Below are 16,235 nucleotides of genomic sequence, written 5' to 3' on the forward strand. Positions count from 1 at the left end.
GTATTTACCAAGGGTTTCCAAGAAATTGCTGCAAATTATATGAAATGTTATACTGGTAACAGACGTTCAATGTATTAGCAACAGAAAAAAAAATGTAAAGTGTGTGGGAACAAAGTTGCAATCTGTGAGAAAATGTTCGGTAAGGTAGGTGGCGATGAATTTTAATGATGTGTCATAAAGAGTCACACTCATGAATACAGAAGGGAAGTGAAGTGATCTGGGACTTTTGAACACATTTCTGAATACTGGTCTGGAATCACTATGGAGGACCCTTTAATGTGATCCAGCAGAAAGACTCATTTGGAGACAGAGCTGGACTCCCGGAGCCCCTCCAGGTGGAACTCACTCCATGCAGTGCTCAGACTCGGTCCCACACTCCTGATCCCTGATCCATCACAGCCCACCTCTTGGGCCAGTCCTGTGCCACTGGGAGTTTCATGGAATAACTACAGTTAAGGGCTTCCCTTACAAGTGTTCCTGGTAACAGTTAATACCTCCCCTTCTTTTATGATGAGAAAAATGGTCAATGATTCATTCCCTCAACAGAGAAGGATGGTAGCACAGTGAAATCAAGAAACCCGGAATCATGAAAAGTCTTTCCTCAGCTCACTGCAGTGAAATCCCTGCCTTCTCCTTACCTTTAAAAATAAATTAGGATGAGGTAGCTTTAGGATGAGGAGCAGCCTTGGCCCCCGGGGGGCTTCGGGGAAGGATGCATGTGTGTGCACTGGGGGCAGATATTCCAGACCCTCGTTGTCCTCCCTGGCTCCTTGCTGGTATTGACTAGTGGGGCTGGGCTTGGGACAGGCCTTCATACTGGGGGTACCAGTCCTATCCAGGTGTTTAGGCCTCTGGCTGTCACTGAAGTTCTTGATTCTAGGTATTTGCTACTGGCTGTGAAATCCCCACTTATGATAGTCTCCTGAGCCAGGCCCCTTGCTGGGACACTTTTGGATTCCTCCCCAGGAGAACTGCCTCAGCTCAACAATCCAGCTGCTCCTTCCAGCTGTGCTAGAGCTTGCCTTCCTGCTCCCAGGCTGCATGCTGGAATTGGTCCCTGCCCCTGGCAGACTTCTATAGGACCTCAGTTTCTCTCTTCTCCTTCCAACCCTCTCTTGGCCTGGCATATCCCTCTTCTCCCAGAGGGATTCCCTTATGTCTTACTCTCCTTCTCCAGGGAATTGTAAGCCTTCAGGCTCAGCCTTTACGAAGGGTATCCTTTCCACATTACGAAAGACCCCCACTGAGCCTGCAAGTGAGACAGGTGAGGCTGTCTAGGAACTGAGGGACAACTAGGAACCAGGATATTGAGGAGGACAAAATATTTGGCATCCTCAAAATATTATTCCCATCTCACACACACACACACACACACACATATATACATATATATATATATATATTTTTTTTTTTTGAGATGGAGTTTCGCTCTTGTTGCTCAGGCTGGAGTGCCATGGCACAATCTCGGCTCTCGGCAACGTCCGCCTCCTGGGTTCAAGCGATTCTTCTGCCTCAACCTCTCGAGTAGCTGGGATTACAGGCATGCACCACCACGCCCGGTTAATTTTGTGTTTTTAGTAGAGACAGGGTTTCTCCATGTTGGTCAGGCTGGTTTCGCACTCCTGACCTCAGGTGATCCACCCACCTCAGCCTCCCAAAGTGCTGGGTTTACAGGCGTGAGCCACCGCGCCCGGCCAACTTTTCACTGGACACTAGTTTAGAAGAAAACTAGGTTAGTCTAAAGCAGGTTAGAAAATATTGAAATCATTGAATATGACACAAAATTGAACATCTGAATCTTGCCAGATTTGTGCTTCATGTAAATCACTGTGAATGACGGGGCTACTGCCGAATTTGGGGGATCTGGTGACTCCTCGGCATTTGTGGTTTATGGTCTTACTGGAAACCTCTTTCGATGGTTTTCGAGCCTGTAATTCATGGTTGTATGTTCTGTATTTTTCCCAAGACCACTGCTGGAATCCTGTATTCACTGCATAATGAGTATTTTATTTTTAGATGTGGATCACCTCTCAGGGAGGGAGTCTGTGGGAAGGTGGGTAATGAACTATTTTTAATATAAATCACAAGTGTCAAAGAAAGTGGTAATATCCAAAGAATAAACAAGAGTGACCACCATTCAGGTGCCGAGAAGTTATCTGAAGCTCCCACAGCTCGGCATTTTAAACTGTGTGATAGTATTTCAACCATTTGGTCAACAATGAAGACAGATCCAAGGATTGCCCCAGGCATGCTTACTTTCGGTCCTAACTCCTGTGTTTATTTGATTCAATGAAGGTAACTTCTTAGGCCCAGGGAAACACTTTGCCCTTCAAAAGTTTCATTAGAAAACCCCAATATACTGGTGACTAAGTAACAAGACTGAAACTCTACACAAACTTCTGTTGTATGGAGACCTCCGCTTTTGTTGCCTTAGCTGAAGTATTGTAGAGGAAATGTATAAAACTTAAAATCCAGGGTAGAGGATCTGGGACTCAAAATCCATATTTAGAAATCAACGGCACTTTTACAGACAGGCCATATTAAAATACTGACGAAGTCCCAGGCTGGGGGTACTAGCCGGCTATCTGCCCACACAGTATGTAAATAAAAGTAGGGTTTACCATCCAGGGCATTAACATCATTTTCCATGTCTTCAACATCCATTAAATGCTAGTACTGTATGAGAAGCGTGGACCTTAAATATTAAAGATGGCTTTTTTTTTTCTTCTTATTTAGCGTAGAAACTAGCGACAGGGAAGAAGGTAACTGAATTCACGGTCCACTCGCAGGCGCACACGTCCCCAGGGCTCCGGGACGGCCGTTCCCTGCGTGCGGCAGCGGCCGCGGGACTGCGGACAAAGCTGCAGTGTGGTCGGGAGCGCGGGGCCGGGAGCGGGAGGCCGGCCCCGCGGCAGGAAGGGTGTGGCCGTAGGGTGCAGAGAGGACGGTCTGTGCGGGACGAACGTGCGCAGCGTGGAGTCTGGGGGCCGAGAAGCCCCCGCTGCAAGGCTGGCTCCTGAGATTCGCGCCCCGGCGCCGCGGTACAGGAACCGACCGCCCCCGCGGGGACGCCCTTGCGCCGGGTTCTGGGCGCGGATAACGGGCAGCTCCGGCCCCGCGGGCGCCGGGCCGGAGCCCACGCCCCCTCCGGCCGCCAGCTCCCGTCGCAGACCGCGCAGGCGGGGCGCCCAAGAGGGCTTTTTTTTTTTTTGGTCAAACTTTGGCCACGTGAACCGCCCCTCATTCACTTTTGCGCCAATCGCGCGGCGCGGACGGATCCCGAGAGGGGCCACGGCTCGCCGCCGGCGGGGCCACTTCATAACGCGCTGTGCGTGACGTGAGGGGCTCCTGTGGCAATGGCGAGCTAAGCCGGAGGATGTGCAGCTGCGGCGGCGGTGCCGGCCACGAAGAGGACGGGGGCAGGCGCCGTGCGAACCGAGCCGAGCCAGCCGGGGGACGCGGGCAGGGCGAAACGGGGGCCCGGACTTGGCTGCCGCTGCCGTCGCCGTCGTGCCGGCCCCGTGCCCCCGCGCGCGAGCAGGAGGAGCCGCCGCCGCCTCGCGCCCGAGCCGCCGCCAGCGCGCGCCGGGCATGGTCCCTTCTTAAAGGCGCAGGCAGCGGCGGCGGGGGCGGGCGTGCGGAACAAAGCGCCGGCGCGGGGCCTGCGGGCTGCTCGGGGGCCGCGATGGGCGCGGCGGGCCCGCGGCGGCCGCGGCGCTGCCCGGGCCGGGCCTCGCGGCGCTAGGGCGGGCTGGCCTCCGCGGGCGGGGGCGGCGGGCTGAGGGCGCGCGGAGCCTGCGGCGGCGGCGGCCCGGCGGGCGGAGCGGCGCGGGCATGGCCGCGCGCGGCCGGCGCGCCTGGCTTAGCGTGCTGCTCGGGCTCGTCCTGGGCTTCGTGCTGGCCTCGCGGCTCGTCCTGCCCCGTGCTTCCGAGCTGAAGCGAGCAGGCCCACGGCGCCGCGCCAGCCCCGAGGGCTGCCGGTCCGGGCAGGCGGCGGCTTCCCAGGCCGGCGGGGCGCGCGGCGATGCGCGCGGGGCGCAGCTCTGGTCGCCCGGCTCGGACCCAGATGGCGGCCCGCGCGACAGGAACTTTCTCTTCGTGGGAGTCATGACCGCCCAGAAATACCTGCAGACCCGCGCCGTGGCCGCCTACAGGTGAGCCCCTGCTTCCCGGGCACCGCCCCCTGCGTCCGGCATCCTGTCGGCTGGCATCCCGGGTCCTCTCCTGGCTCTCGCGTTCGACCGCTTCCTAGGCCCTTCCTGGCCTTCCGGTGGGATCGGCTTGCCTCTCGGGAGATGCCGGGCCGAGGGAGAAAAGATCAGAGGCGGAATAGTGAGCGCAGCGCTCAAGAACATGGCCTTTGGGGTCAAATAGACTAGTGTGGCCTCACTGGGTGTGCCTCTCACCCTGATTAAGGCACTTTAGCCTTTACAAATCGAAGCCTCTCGTTAAAAGGGCCCGACATATCGGGTCTCCCTCATGATGTTGGAAAACTCATAGCACAGTACCTGATAGTGGAGGCAATTAGGGCTGTTATTGGATTCTCTAAAATGTGCACCTTTGTCTTTGTAAAACTAGAGCCCGTGTACATTAATCTAGTTCTAGAACCTTTCCATATCATACTCTCACATTTCGCAGTTGGAGGCACTCCTATAAATGAAAGAGAATGCCCGCAGCACACTGGACCACTCCAGTCTGTTGAGTAAAGAGGGAGAGAACCTTGGAGAAAAGCAGTTCTTGGCCGTTGGTAGATACAGTGGAAAACTGCATTCTGGTGGTAATTAGTTCAGCTTAGTGGTGTATGCATGTTATCCAGTAACTGGGCTCTAGTTGGCCAAATGAGTCATAAAAGCAGCTGGAATCGTGTCCAGGTTTAACAAAGGGATTAGCCAATGTAGTCTTTTGAAGGGAGATGATTTTGGAATGGCTGGCATGGTTAGAATCAGCTTTGTATTGGAGTGAATTTGAACTTGGAGAGGGTTGTAGACTCAATAAAGGAATTTGATTGAAACCCTGTATGTATGAAGTATAGAAACACCGTATGGATAAAGTTTGGGTCCTATTCAGCCACAGAACAAACCAATGTGGGGAGTGGTTTTAGAGCCTGAATGGTCTGGGAATGAAATTTCAGAGCAGCCAGTGCTGAGCCAGGCTAAGCTGGTTGCTGTTTGTTCTTATAACCAGTACCTTTACACTTCAGTTTTTAAATGCAGTCTTGGTCAGATTTTTCAAGCATTATATATTGTGAGGGGAAAATCATATATGGTCCCCCTTGCCTTTAAGGGAGGAAGTAAAGGACTGAGAAAGAAGGTGAAAGCGGTCTTCAGTGACTGCCCCTTGAATGGTTTGATCCCCATTCCTGCACATTTCCTTTAGGGTCCTGCTTAAGTCCAGAGCCCACATTCCGCCAGGAAGGGTCCTGAGTGGCTGAAAAGCTTAGAATGCAGGTAGTGTAAAAACAGACTAATGCAGGCCGGGCGCTGTGGCTCACGCTTGTAATCCTAGCACTTTGGAAGGCCGAGGCGGGCGGATCACCCGAGGTCAGGAGTTCGACACCAGCCTGACCAATATCGTGAAACCCCGTCTCTACTCAAAATACAAAAATTAGCCAGGCATGGTGGCCTGCGCCTGTAGTCCCAGCCACTCTGGAGGCTGAGGCAGGAGAATCGCTTGAACCCAGGAGGCGGAGGTTGCAATGAGCCAAGATCATGCCACTGCACTCCAACCTGGGCTACAGAGCGAGACTCCATCTCAAAAAAAAAAAAAAAAAAATCTATGTATCTATCGATAGATAGATAGATAGAGATACATGGGCTAATGCAGCGATTTGGGAACCAGCTGATCAGAATTCACTCCTAGATCTACCTTGCATTACCTGAGGTTTTATGGCATTTTTTTTGACCGGAGAAACAGCCGCATCAGAAATCAAGGATGAGCTGCGTAAATTATTTACAGCATGGTTTTGAAAGTAAATCCGCATGACTCTAGTGTGGTGATAGACCATGTAAAATAACAATTTTGGGGACAGTTACCAAACTAGTTAGTACAAATAGTAAATTAGGTGACTCCCTTATCTCCCCCATGCCCCTGAGCAAATGCATTTTCATGTTTGCAGTATGAATATATTCAAATCAATGGGGGGCCTAATGCACCAGCAATACTCAGAAAATGTAATGCAGGCTGGGTGGGGTGGCTCACGCCTGTAATCCCAGCACTTTGGGAGGCTGAGGCGGGCAGATCACGAGGTCAGGAGATAGATACCATCCTGGCTAACACTAACACGGTGAAACCCGTCTCTACTAAAAATGCAAAAAAAAAAAAAAAAAATTAGCCGGGCTTGGTGGCAGGCGCCTGTAATCCCAGCTACTGGGGAAGCTGAGGCAGGAGAATAGCGTAAACCTGGGAGGCAGACCTTGCTGTGAGCCGACATTGCGCCACTGCCCTCCAGCCTAGGGGACAGAGCGAGACTGTCTCCAAAAAAGAAAGGTAATGCAAACTAGAACTACTGTTTCACACTTGGAGATGATTTCCCAAACTCGAGCTACTCTTACTTTTGGCCTCCTTTCCACATCTCCTCCCTCATCTTTTTCTGGATGTAAGATTTAATTTGTTTTTTTGTTTGTTTTTTGTTTGTTTGTTTGTTTGTTTGTTTCAGGTAGTTAGGGGAAGCAGAAACACAGTTTGCCCCCAGGCCGGGTTCTACCTTCATTGTGACACCTCTGCCTTTCTGAGAAAGGAAAACGCCTACCAGGAGGTAGTGTCCAGCTAGTGTCACTCCAGCTTTCTCACATAAATTTCCTTTTATCTCCCAGATCTTAAGAAGTCAGAGTACCTGGAGCCTGGAGGTGGACCTGCCCTGCCAGTTAGGGTCCTTTTCCTCTTGCCTGCCAACACTGTGTTTAGACTGACTGCAGGAGTTGGCACAAGACGATTTTAGCCTTAAGGCTAAAAGTTAAGGAACTTTTGGAGAAGGCCTCAATTGGGATGGAGGTTATAGGGTATAACATATGATTACAGTTTTACTGTACTCTGCAGCCCAGGCCAAAAGTCTGCACTGAGCTCTTAAATTGGAAATTGCATGCACAGTTCAGTATAAAAGTAAGCTTGATTCTTCTAGCACAAGATAGAACTCTAGTTTGGAAATCGATGTGCTGAGTTTTACATTTCTCCTGAAAGGTAAATTCAGTCTTTATCTTAGAGAAAACTCTAGTTTTGTTTTTTAAAAAAACAAAAGCAACTGTTGTTTGGCTTATGGATGAAGGAGATGCCAGCAATTTCAGTAAGATGATACTTTGGTGTAGAATACTGAAAATGTCAGAATTTAGGTCTAGGGACTAGTAGCTAGCAACCACTTCTTTCCAACAACTGTCTGACATCCAGAAAGGGGCTAAAAAAGCTTTTGAAAATCCAAGGAGATATGCCCGTCCACACTAAAGGCACTGCACTTTGATGACAGAACGTCTCCATCATTACACATTTTTACTTTCTAGACCTACCATCTGCTTGAGGGGTGGATGGGGGCCACCAAGATATAGCAGGGCAGTGACAGCTGACAGCAGGCAAGAAACAGATTTTTCACAGCAGGCAAGACAAAACTCAAAGTGTAGCAGGTGAGAAACCAGCCAGACTGACCTTTGGAGGCCCTGAGTGACACCGTAGCTGTTAAGTTCATAGGAGTGATCCTGATTCATTACTTAGGATCCATTTCTTTGTAAAGCACATGCATGCATGGTCCCTCTGGGCCCAGACCCTGAGTCCTGGGGGAGACTACGATACATGGCTTGCTCTCGTGTTCTTTAGTCAGAGGGACAACGCTAAAAAGAGGGTTTCTGCTAGCGATGGATGCTGTAGAGAAAACAGAACAGGGTTGGGGCAGGGCACGTGTGTCCTCTCTGTGTTAGGTGATCGGGGAAGAGTTTGGAGAGAGTGGCATTTGGGCTGAGATCTGATCATGAAGAGCCAGTTGTGTGAATATCAATGATGAGCATCAAGGCCAAGGAAGCGCTGGGAAGTCCCAAGGCAGGGACCGGCTTGGAAAGGAACACCAAGAAGGCCAATAAAAGAAAGGGAAGGGGCTCGCTAGTGTCCAGTCATTCTAAATGAATTAGAAAGCCACTGGAGAGTTTATGCAGGAAGAGGAGGTGGGTAGCTGGGGTTCTGTAAATTAACACAAATAATTTATTTTGACTCATCTGCAAATTATTCGTATTCTAGGTAATTTCGCTTTAAAATGGTACTGTAATTTCTCTGACGTCATTTATTATGCGAATTAAGGACAGCTTGTCAGAACCTCTGGGTTTCTTGTGTCTTGCATTACTAGCTGCAATTCGTATTTTTCCCATATTTAAAAATTTTCTTCTTAGTTGTGTTCTGTGACATATGGAAGGGAAGTGTTTATGTAGTTCAGTCTATGTCTTTGCCTTTTTGATTTTAGTTTCCCCTACCCCAGGTTCACAGTTACTGCCCTGGAGAGATTTTTAAAGGTAACATTTCCTTCCTAATTCTGGAAAGGGTAGAAATCATCTCAACTTTATTTTTTCCCCAAATAGTATGTGGTCGCAGCACCACGTACCGTTGACTAAGTTTTCATTTCCCTACCAATTTGAAATGCCATCTTCATCATACTCAGAATTCTTGGGTATGTTTCTGGACTTCATGTTTTGTTCCATTGATCTTTCTGTCTGTTCTTGTGCCAGTACCACCCATTGAAATTATTGGAGGTTGAATAATATTTTAATATCCGGTGGACAAGTTCTCCTTTGTTATTCATCTGCTTCAAACATTTCTTGGCTACACTTACCTTTTCTTGCTGAGAGAGTTTTCATGCTATTTAAATTTTTTTTAATCAACGTTTTGATAAAAAGAAAAAGCCACACGTATTTTGCTTATTTGTCCATTTTTATGCCCAGAACCTTGAGCTAATCCAACACCTTTTGTTTGTTTTGGTTCTTACCCTCTCTGGGCTGAAGATGGCGAATAGTTTTGTTCTTTTTTTATGTTGTCAGAAGAAAGAGGTGGATGGTTTCCTTTCTTTGCACCAAAATTGAACAAGGGCAGCATTAAAGATCAGCGTCAGTCTGTAGGGGACTGTGGGAAGAAAGTTTGAGAAGCATTACCTTGAGATATAGGAATCTTATTTCAAGATACTGTTATCAGTTAATGATCTCTTCCCAATGCTTTAGATGAAGGCGGACTGTTCTTTACCAACCTTAATGAGATCCTCCTACTTTATAAATCTGAATTCTTTTCCTTATTTCTTGAGCTAAGCTCACTCTCTTAGATAGAATTCAACTTGGCAAACATTTATACAGAAAGCTTTTCCATATAAAATCCAAATAATCAACCTGTAAGTGAACTTTTGGCGTGCCAAGTCATTTCAGATTATGAATTTCCTGTAGGAGACTAGTGAACAGTGTGGCCCTGAAAATGAGTGTAGTTTTTTATGTCATGGTTCAAGATCTTGATGCCCTCAAACAGAATATTCCAGGGATAGCTATGGCTGTCAATAGGGGATTGTGCATGACTGTTTTCATTGCATTGGCAGCTTCACTGTCATCTGTCCATTAACTAAGCTGCTGTTTATTAAAAGTAGATTGCTAATACAGGGCCCTAGTCTCTGCAGAGTTCATAGTCTCAGAAGGAAACGAGCGACGGTATTGGTTAGAGGGCTGTCAAGGTGCCTGAACTAGTCACTGTGGGCTGTGGGGGAACAGAAGAAAGGCTTACACCCAGTGGGTGAATGGATGAAGAAATGTCTCACCCACACTCCTACCCTTTTTTTACCCACTAGCTGAGTCTTGGAAGATGAAGAGGTGTTTTTGAGGCAGAGACAACTACAGGTTTCCTACAACATGAAATGGCAGGAATTAGTGAAGGAGCGATGGGAAAGACCAGCTGCTTGGGGCTGGGTGTAGGCTGTGGGTGGTAGAGTGGTGGGCAGGGACATGGAGGGAAAGTCTGCGCGCCAGGCTTAGGAATTTGGGCTTCGTGTGGTTGGTGTCCAGAGCTGTTGGTGACATTTCAGCAGGACAGTAGCCTGATGGGATGTGTATTTTGGAAGATCAGCCCAGCGGTGTTGCCACTGCAGAGGGTGGCTGGAGTTCATCAAGTACTGGTACCTAGCTAGAGTTGGACAGGACCGGTACCTGTTGAGGGGCGCTTGGGTAGCATTTATCTAGAAGTCTAAAATGCAGCTCTCTTGAGGTCTAGCAATTCCTCTAGAATTTTTTCCAAAGAAGTTTTAAAGGTGTGCTTAAAGGTGTACATATGAAGTGGAAATTTCAGGTATCTTAGGTGTCCTGCTTTAGGAGATAAGGACCAAAATTGACTTAACTGATTCATCCATACTGTGGTCTGCATCTCTGACAAGTAAAGATGGTGTGGCTGAAATATTGTTATTAACATGAAGAGAGGTTCAGAATATACTTAAGTGAAAGTAAGCTGTAAAACAGTATGGTCAGTACAAGTCCCTTTGTGTTTAAAGTAAAACAAAAGTATTTGTGTAGCATAGAAAAGGACACATAAAAGGATGTACTCACTGTGATGCCAAATGATCTTTTATATTCTTTTTAGCACTTTTCTATATATTCTAGTTTTTCTACAGTAAGCAGTTATTTTGTAATAAAGCTACAGTAAAACCACAAAAAGATGCCAGCTCTAAGAGAAACTGTGCATTCCATTTTGAGCACGTTAGGCTGTTGGCCTGGAGGTCTGCTAGGCACAGAGCTACAGCCCATTCTTGTTTCAGTCAGTTACCATCATTAATTCTGTCCTGAAGTGACAGAGTTATTTTAGCACACATTTACTTGGTTAGTGTAACGACTGTTTTCCTCAGTTACTGTAACTTCATGCTTCCAGGTGATACTAGGGAGGATCTGGTGGCAGCATTTTCAATGCAGGGGCCCCAGCTTTTGTATCTTAATGTAAATACTAAGTGCTTCCACCTGTTGTTGATGCCTTTTTGGCTTCTGGTTCCGGATGGCATTGGGTGAACAAGAAAACCTAGTTACAGTTTACAAGTATAAAAGCAGTCCATCTTCTCACCTGAATTCAGTGTCATCTCTGAAGCATTTATAGCTACAGCATTTATTCTGTAGACAAGTACATTTTCTGGATTATTAAAAATAAGGTACAGTCTGCTCTGATTTGGTGTCAGGTTGGTGCTTGTAAACCAAAAACCTGAGGATTATTGACAGGTAGGTGTTGAGGCCATTGAAGTTGTGGTTTTCTAGGTGGACCATAGGTGCAAAGGCTGTTACACTTTGCTCAGCGTGTTTCTGATGGTAGTGTCCACAGATAATTGGGCAGAATTTAGAATAGCACATGGATCCAGACTCAGAATGTAGCCTCAGAAGCTAATGTTGGAATCAAGTTTTCTGGCCTTCAGTTAAATCCAGCCCAAGCACTGCAAAGGTGTCCTTGACCGGCAGGTTTTGTCCAGGTTTTCAAGTCGCCAAGCCATGCACACTGAGAGTGGGTCTGAAAGTGGTTGAAGTATGTGTAAGGCTGGTCTCCTTATCCACGATGACTGTTTGCCCACCCTTAACAGTGTCCATGAGAGTGGGAAAGTGATGTAGGTGATCACCTGGGAGACGTGTGTGGGATGGAAAAGCCAGTGGATTGGCCAGTGGAGGCTGTAGAGCCAGGGTGGCTGGTGACTTGTTAGGTGGGCTTCATACGGGGTAGTGCCTCAGTCCAGGAAGACGGTGATTTGCAAAGTGGTCGGCCAGAATAAGTTCAGTGTGGTTTAATTGTTTGCATTAAACAATACTGATTTTTGGTTCATGTGGATCATTAAGTATTAGTTGCATATTTATACTTTTAAGGGTACAGCAGTGATATGCAAATTATATAAAGTAGCTCTCCAAAACTTTGAAGCTTTGGAAATGTCTCGAGAGATCAGAATTTGCCTTCTGTCATTTACACTCCAAATTTTAATTCTTATGTTTCAAAAGTGTCCTATTTGTGGTCTCTGTTCCCATTGTTTGCTGTGAACCTGGGCTCACAGGGCAGGCTCCTCTTAGCCTTTAATACCTTGGAATGCCCTCTGGGCTTGTGCCCAGGCCATTGTTGAAGTGGGAAGCTGTAATCCACCCTGCCAACAGCTTAATTAAGAAGAAAAAGGGCTCTTTACTGCTTGCTTTCCCCTGAAGTCTATTGTTTAGGATGGACAGTAAAGAGTATAATTTGATTTTTCTTTTAAAATAATTTTCCAACCATTCACAACCTCTGTTATATTTTCCCGTTTCCTTTCAAAAAGAATTTGAGATTGGACAGGTCATAAGGACGTGCACGATGAGACGGTTAAAGGTTTTGAAAGAGGAAACCACATACCCGGAAACCACATGCACAGAAGTGGGAAACTGCAACTGAATGCATTTGCTGCAGAGCTTTTGGGACCAAGGCAGAAGACAGAGATGAGGGACTGAACAGTGTTTGCAACATCTTGCCAGAGGGGATTCCTTCCAGCCGAGGAGAGCCCCGTAGCATCACTTGGTAGCCTTGAAAGGACTCTGCCTTTTCTCAAGGCCATGGCTCTGACTGGCAGCATAGATTAGTGCCCTCCGTGTACTTTTTTGGGAGGATAAACTTGGACTGCTGCTCCATCACCCTATGCTTCCTGTAAGGATACCTCCGTCATTGACCTAGAGAGAAGTTTCCCTCAGTCCTTAGTATCTGAAATAGTTTTTACACTTAGCCCTGAACAGTAGAACACGGTCTTGTGACTTCCCATGGTTGCCTGCTAGAAAGTTTGTAGCTGAATTTGGGCCCACCACTAGTAAATCCGTCGGTCACATGATGGCAGATAGGTCTCAGCACATAAGCACTTTGCAGTTGAAGTGGTGACTCCTGAGAGTGCTCTCACTGATTCAGGGTTTGCCGGGGCAGGACAGCCCCAACCAGGATTTGCGTTTTGTTCCTTGCTTAAGGGTTTCCTACTCTTACTTTTCTTTGGTCTCATTTTCTTGCTGATTTTTCTCATCCTGTATGCGTTTTGGTTAAGTTGTCTTAAATCCCTTCTGTAACAGGGGAGACTGTAAATACAGCTGGCCCTGCTATCTGCTACACCTGTGGATTCCACCATCCATGGATTGAAAATATTTGGGGGGAAAACCAATAAAAAATAAGAACACAATAATAAAAATAATACAAATAAATACAATATAGTATAACAACTATTTACATAGCATTTACATTGTATCAGGTATTATAAGTAATCTAGAGATGCTTTAAAGTATACAGGAGGATATGTGAAGGTTTAAGCAAATACTGCACCATTTTATATCAGGGACTTGAGCCTCTGTGGAGTTTGGGGTCCTGGGATCATTCAATCTCTTGGATACTAAGGAACAGCTGTATATACACTTAATTCCTATTATCCATCAGTTCTACAAAGAGAAAAACCCATATCCTCCCTTCTTTAACTTCCAAGATGATTTTATCATGAGTCCTTTCACACTTACTGCTGTGTAACCATCAGACAGCACATATAATAGTAATTTTGGGGAACTCACGGAAAATCTCCCCACCTTTTTAATGGTAAATAGTAGAATAACTATTAAAGTTTAAAAATCACAATCGAAACAACTCAATCTTACTCCATTTTTCTTTCAGTTTTTCTTGTTGGATAAAAAAATGTTTTATTACAAAAGTAAAAATTCTCTGTTGTTACATGTTTTGATTTCTTTGGTTGCTTGTTAGCCTGAAAGCTTTTGCCCTGTTAAAACTTTTTTTTCTAACTCTAAATATACCTGTTGCAGAAAACTTAGAAAATTTAGAAAACATACAGAAGACTATTGGTCGGGCACTTTGGCTCCCACCGGTAATCCCAGTACTTTGGGAGGCCGAGGTGGGCGGATCACGAGGTCAGGAGTTCGAGACCAGCCTGACCAACATGGTAAAACCTCATCTTGACTAAAAGTATAAAAATTAGCTGGGCGTGGTGGCAGGTGCCTGTAATCCCAGCTACTCGGGAGGCTGAGGCAGGAGAATCGTTTGAACCCGGGAAGCGGAGGTTGCAGTGAGATCACGCCATTGCACTCCAGCCTGGGCAACAGGGCCAGACTCCGTCTCAGGGAAAAAAAAAAAAAAAAAAAAAAGACTATTAAATCCTTTCTGGTTTTCCCATCCAAGAATAACCACGGTGAATACTTTGGGGGTGGAGTTGTACGTTATTTAATTTTTATATGTACTTTTGTTCCCTTGGTAAGCCACATCACAAGTATATACTGTTGCCTGCTTTTTAAACTTACCCATATATTATGAATATTTACCGAGCACAAGAGTCATGCTATAGATGCAACTTTGTACAGAGGTGTGTTTTATGTAGCTTTTCTTAAAACAACACTGAATAGAAATGGAGACCAATATTAACCCATTTTATGCCTAGAGTTCCATTATTGGAACACTAAGCTTGTGGGAGTTATTTATTATCCTGCTCAAGGTCATCACCAAGGTCTGATTTTTTCCACACACAAAAAAATCGCAACCTCCGGCATAAATGGGTTAAGTCCTAACCAGCAAAGGCATTCCTTAGCTAAGCTAATATTGGTCCAGCCGAATTACTTAACTGTGATTTAACTCAGTGTAGGAATAGCGTTTAGAAACCTAGAATGATGGAAGATTCACTTGGCACTCTCAAGTTTCAGCTGTCTTATCTGGGCTTGAGCAAGAGTTGGATATCAGTTCGTTGAAAATGAGCTTTTTCTGGCAAGGCCTCTGCAAACGTTTTGTCGTTTCAATTAAGTGAGAGTTCTTTGCTCCTGGTAACAAATATGTTGATGGCAAAGCTGACGTTTGCTTATGAAAATGAAGGAACTGGACCTGTTGATATTGCAGAAGAGGGGACAGCTTGCTTCTTCAGGAGCATTCCCTTCAATTATTTGAAATTATTAATGCATCCCCTCCTCCTTCCTCAGGATGGTGGTGAATCACGATTTATGTTCCAGAACTCGTTCACTTTGTGGAGCTATTTAAGTTAAGGACCCTAATTGAAAAGATTATAATTTCTTAAGATTGGAGGGTTTACAAAGACTTGACATTGAGAGATTTCCCTCAAAACCAACCACCAGTCATTTAGAACAGAAAAGGACAATATGAGGTTTTTCCCTGAATTACCTAAAAAGGAACAGATAATAATTGGGTGGAGTTACCATTAAACCATAGGGTTGAGGTTAGACTGTTTTTGAAATTAATTGGTTTCTCTTCTTGAGCAAATTACACCATTTCAAGTCATAGTTGAGGCATTAATTGCGTACGTGCTGGTTGTACTGCTAGGGCCTCCTTCACTGTGTTCTTCCTGGTGGGGCACATGGGAAGCAGGGCCAAACTAAAATGAAGTTTCATCCTCAGTCTAATAGGAAAGTTTCTGGTGTTCTAAAGCAAAAACACTTGTGAAATTTCAAGTCTTAGACTTCTATCCTGTAACATTGTCTGAAGTTGATAGTAAAACAAGATTTCAGTATATAGCTTGAGGCTCAGGTTTTTAGCCAGAAACATAAGAAGCATTTTCCACATTACCTTTGTTCCGTGTATTCCTGAGACTGACTAGTCCATGTTGAACCCACACTTTCCTGTCTTCCTTACTTTTTCTTTCACTGCCTTATTTGATTTGCAAACTCTTGCCTTACCTAATAATAAGTCATACTTACATAGTGCCAAGCAGGCTTCTAAGCACTTCACAGAGAACTCATTTAACCCTCACAGCAACCACCGTTTACAGATAAGGAAACTGAGGCACAGAGTAACTCACCCAAAGTGGAGCTGGGATTCTCACCCCCATGGCCTGATTCCAGAGCCAGCTCTTGACCATGATGCTGTAGATTGCGTCCTTAGTAGGTGGTTCTTTGAAGGCAGGAATTGTCTCACCCACCCCATCTCCCAAATAACATTATAGTGTTTTAGTATTTTCATGGCTTCCTAAGTTGAAAATTTCTCAAAGATACAAGATAGAAATTATTTCTGACCTTTTGTAAACACATGTGGCACCATTAAGTCGCTTATAGTACACTAGTGGGCAGTATTCAGTCCACACATTTATTGACCTCTATTGTGTGCCAAACACTGAAATTATTTACCTTTTCAAAGAATTGTTGTGACTGCCAAATGAAAAAATTTCTCTATAAAGAGAGCATCATCAGGGGCTCCTCAACTTGAATGGGGGGTCATTACACTACAATTTTGTCCTAACTTCTCAAGGCTGGAGGCGTTCTGAGAAGTTGTCTCCCCTCCATATG

General features: G+C 45.9%; 1 protein-coding gene across 1 annotated transcript in view; it reads left to right on the top strand.

The window, feature by feature from the left end:
* Positions 1–3,826: 3,826 nt before the first annotated feature.
* Positions 3,827–16,235, top strand: part of CHSY1 (chondroitin sulfate synthase 1) — a 74,924-nt gene continuing 62,515 nt past the window's right edge. The window contains exon 1 of the mRNA XM_050795802.1: positions 3,827–4,154. Coding sequence (XP_050651759.1) covers positions 3,835–4,154 — 320 coding nt within the window. The 5' untranslated portion in view covers positions 3,827–3,834. The remainder of the gene's footprint in view (positions 4,155–16,235) is intronic.

This window comes from Macaca thibetana, chromosome 7 (assembly GCF_024542745.1).
Source record: "Macaca thibetana thibetana isolate TM-01 chromosome 7, ASM2454274v1, whole genome shotgun sequence".
Taxonomy (NCBI): domain Eukaryota; kingdom Metazoa; phylum Chordata; class Mammalia; order Primates; family Cercopithecidae; genus Macaca; species Macaca thibetana.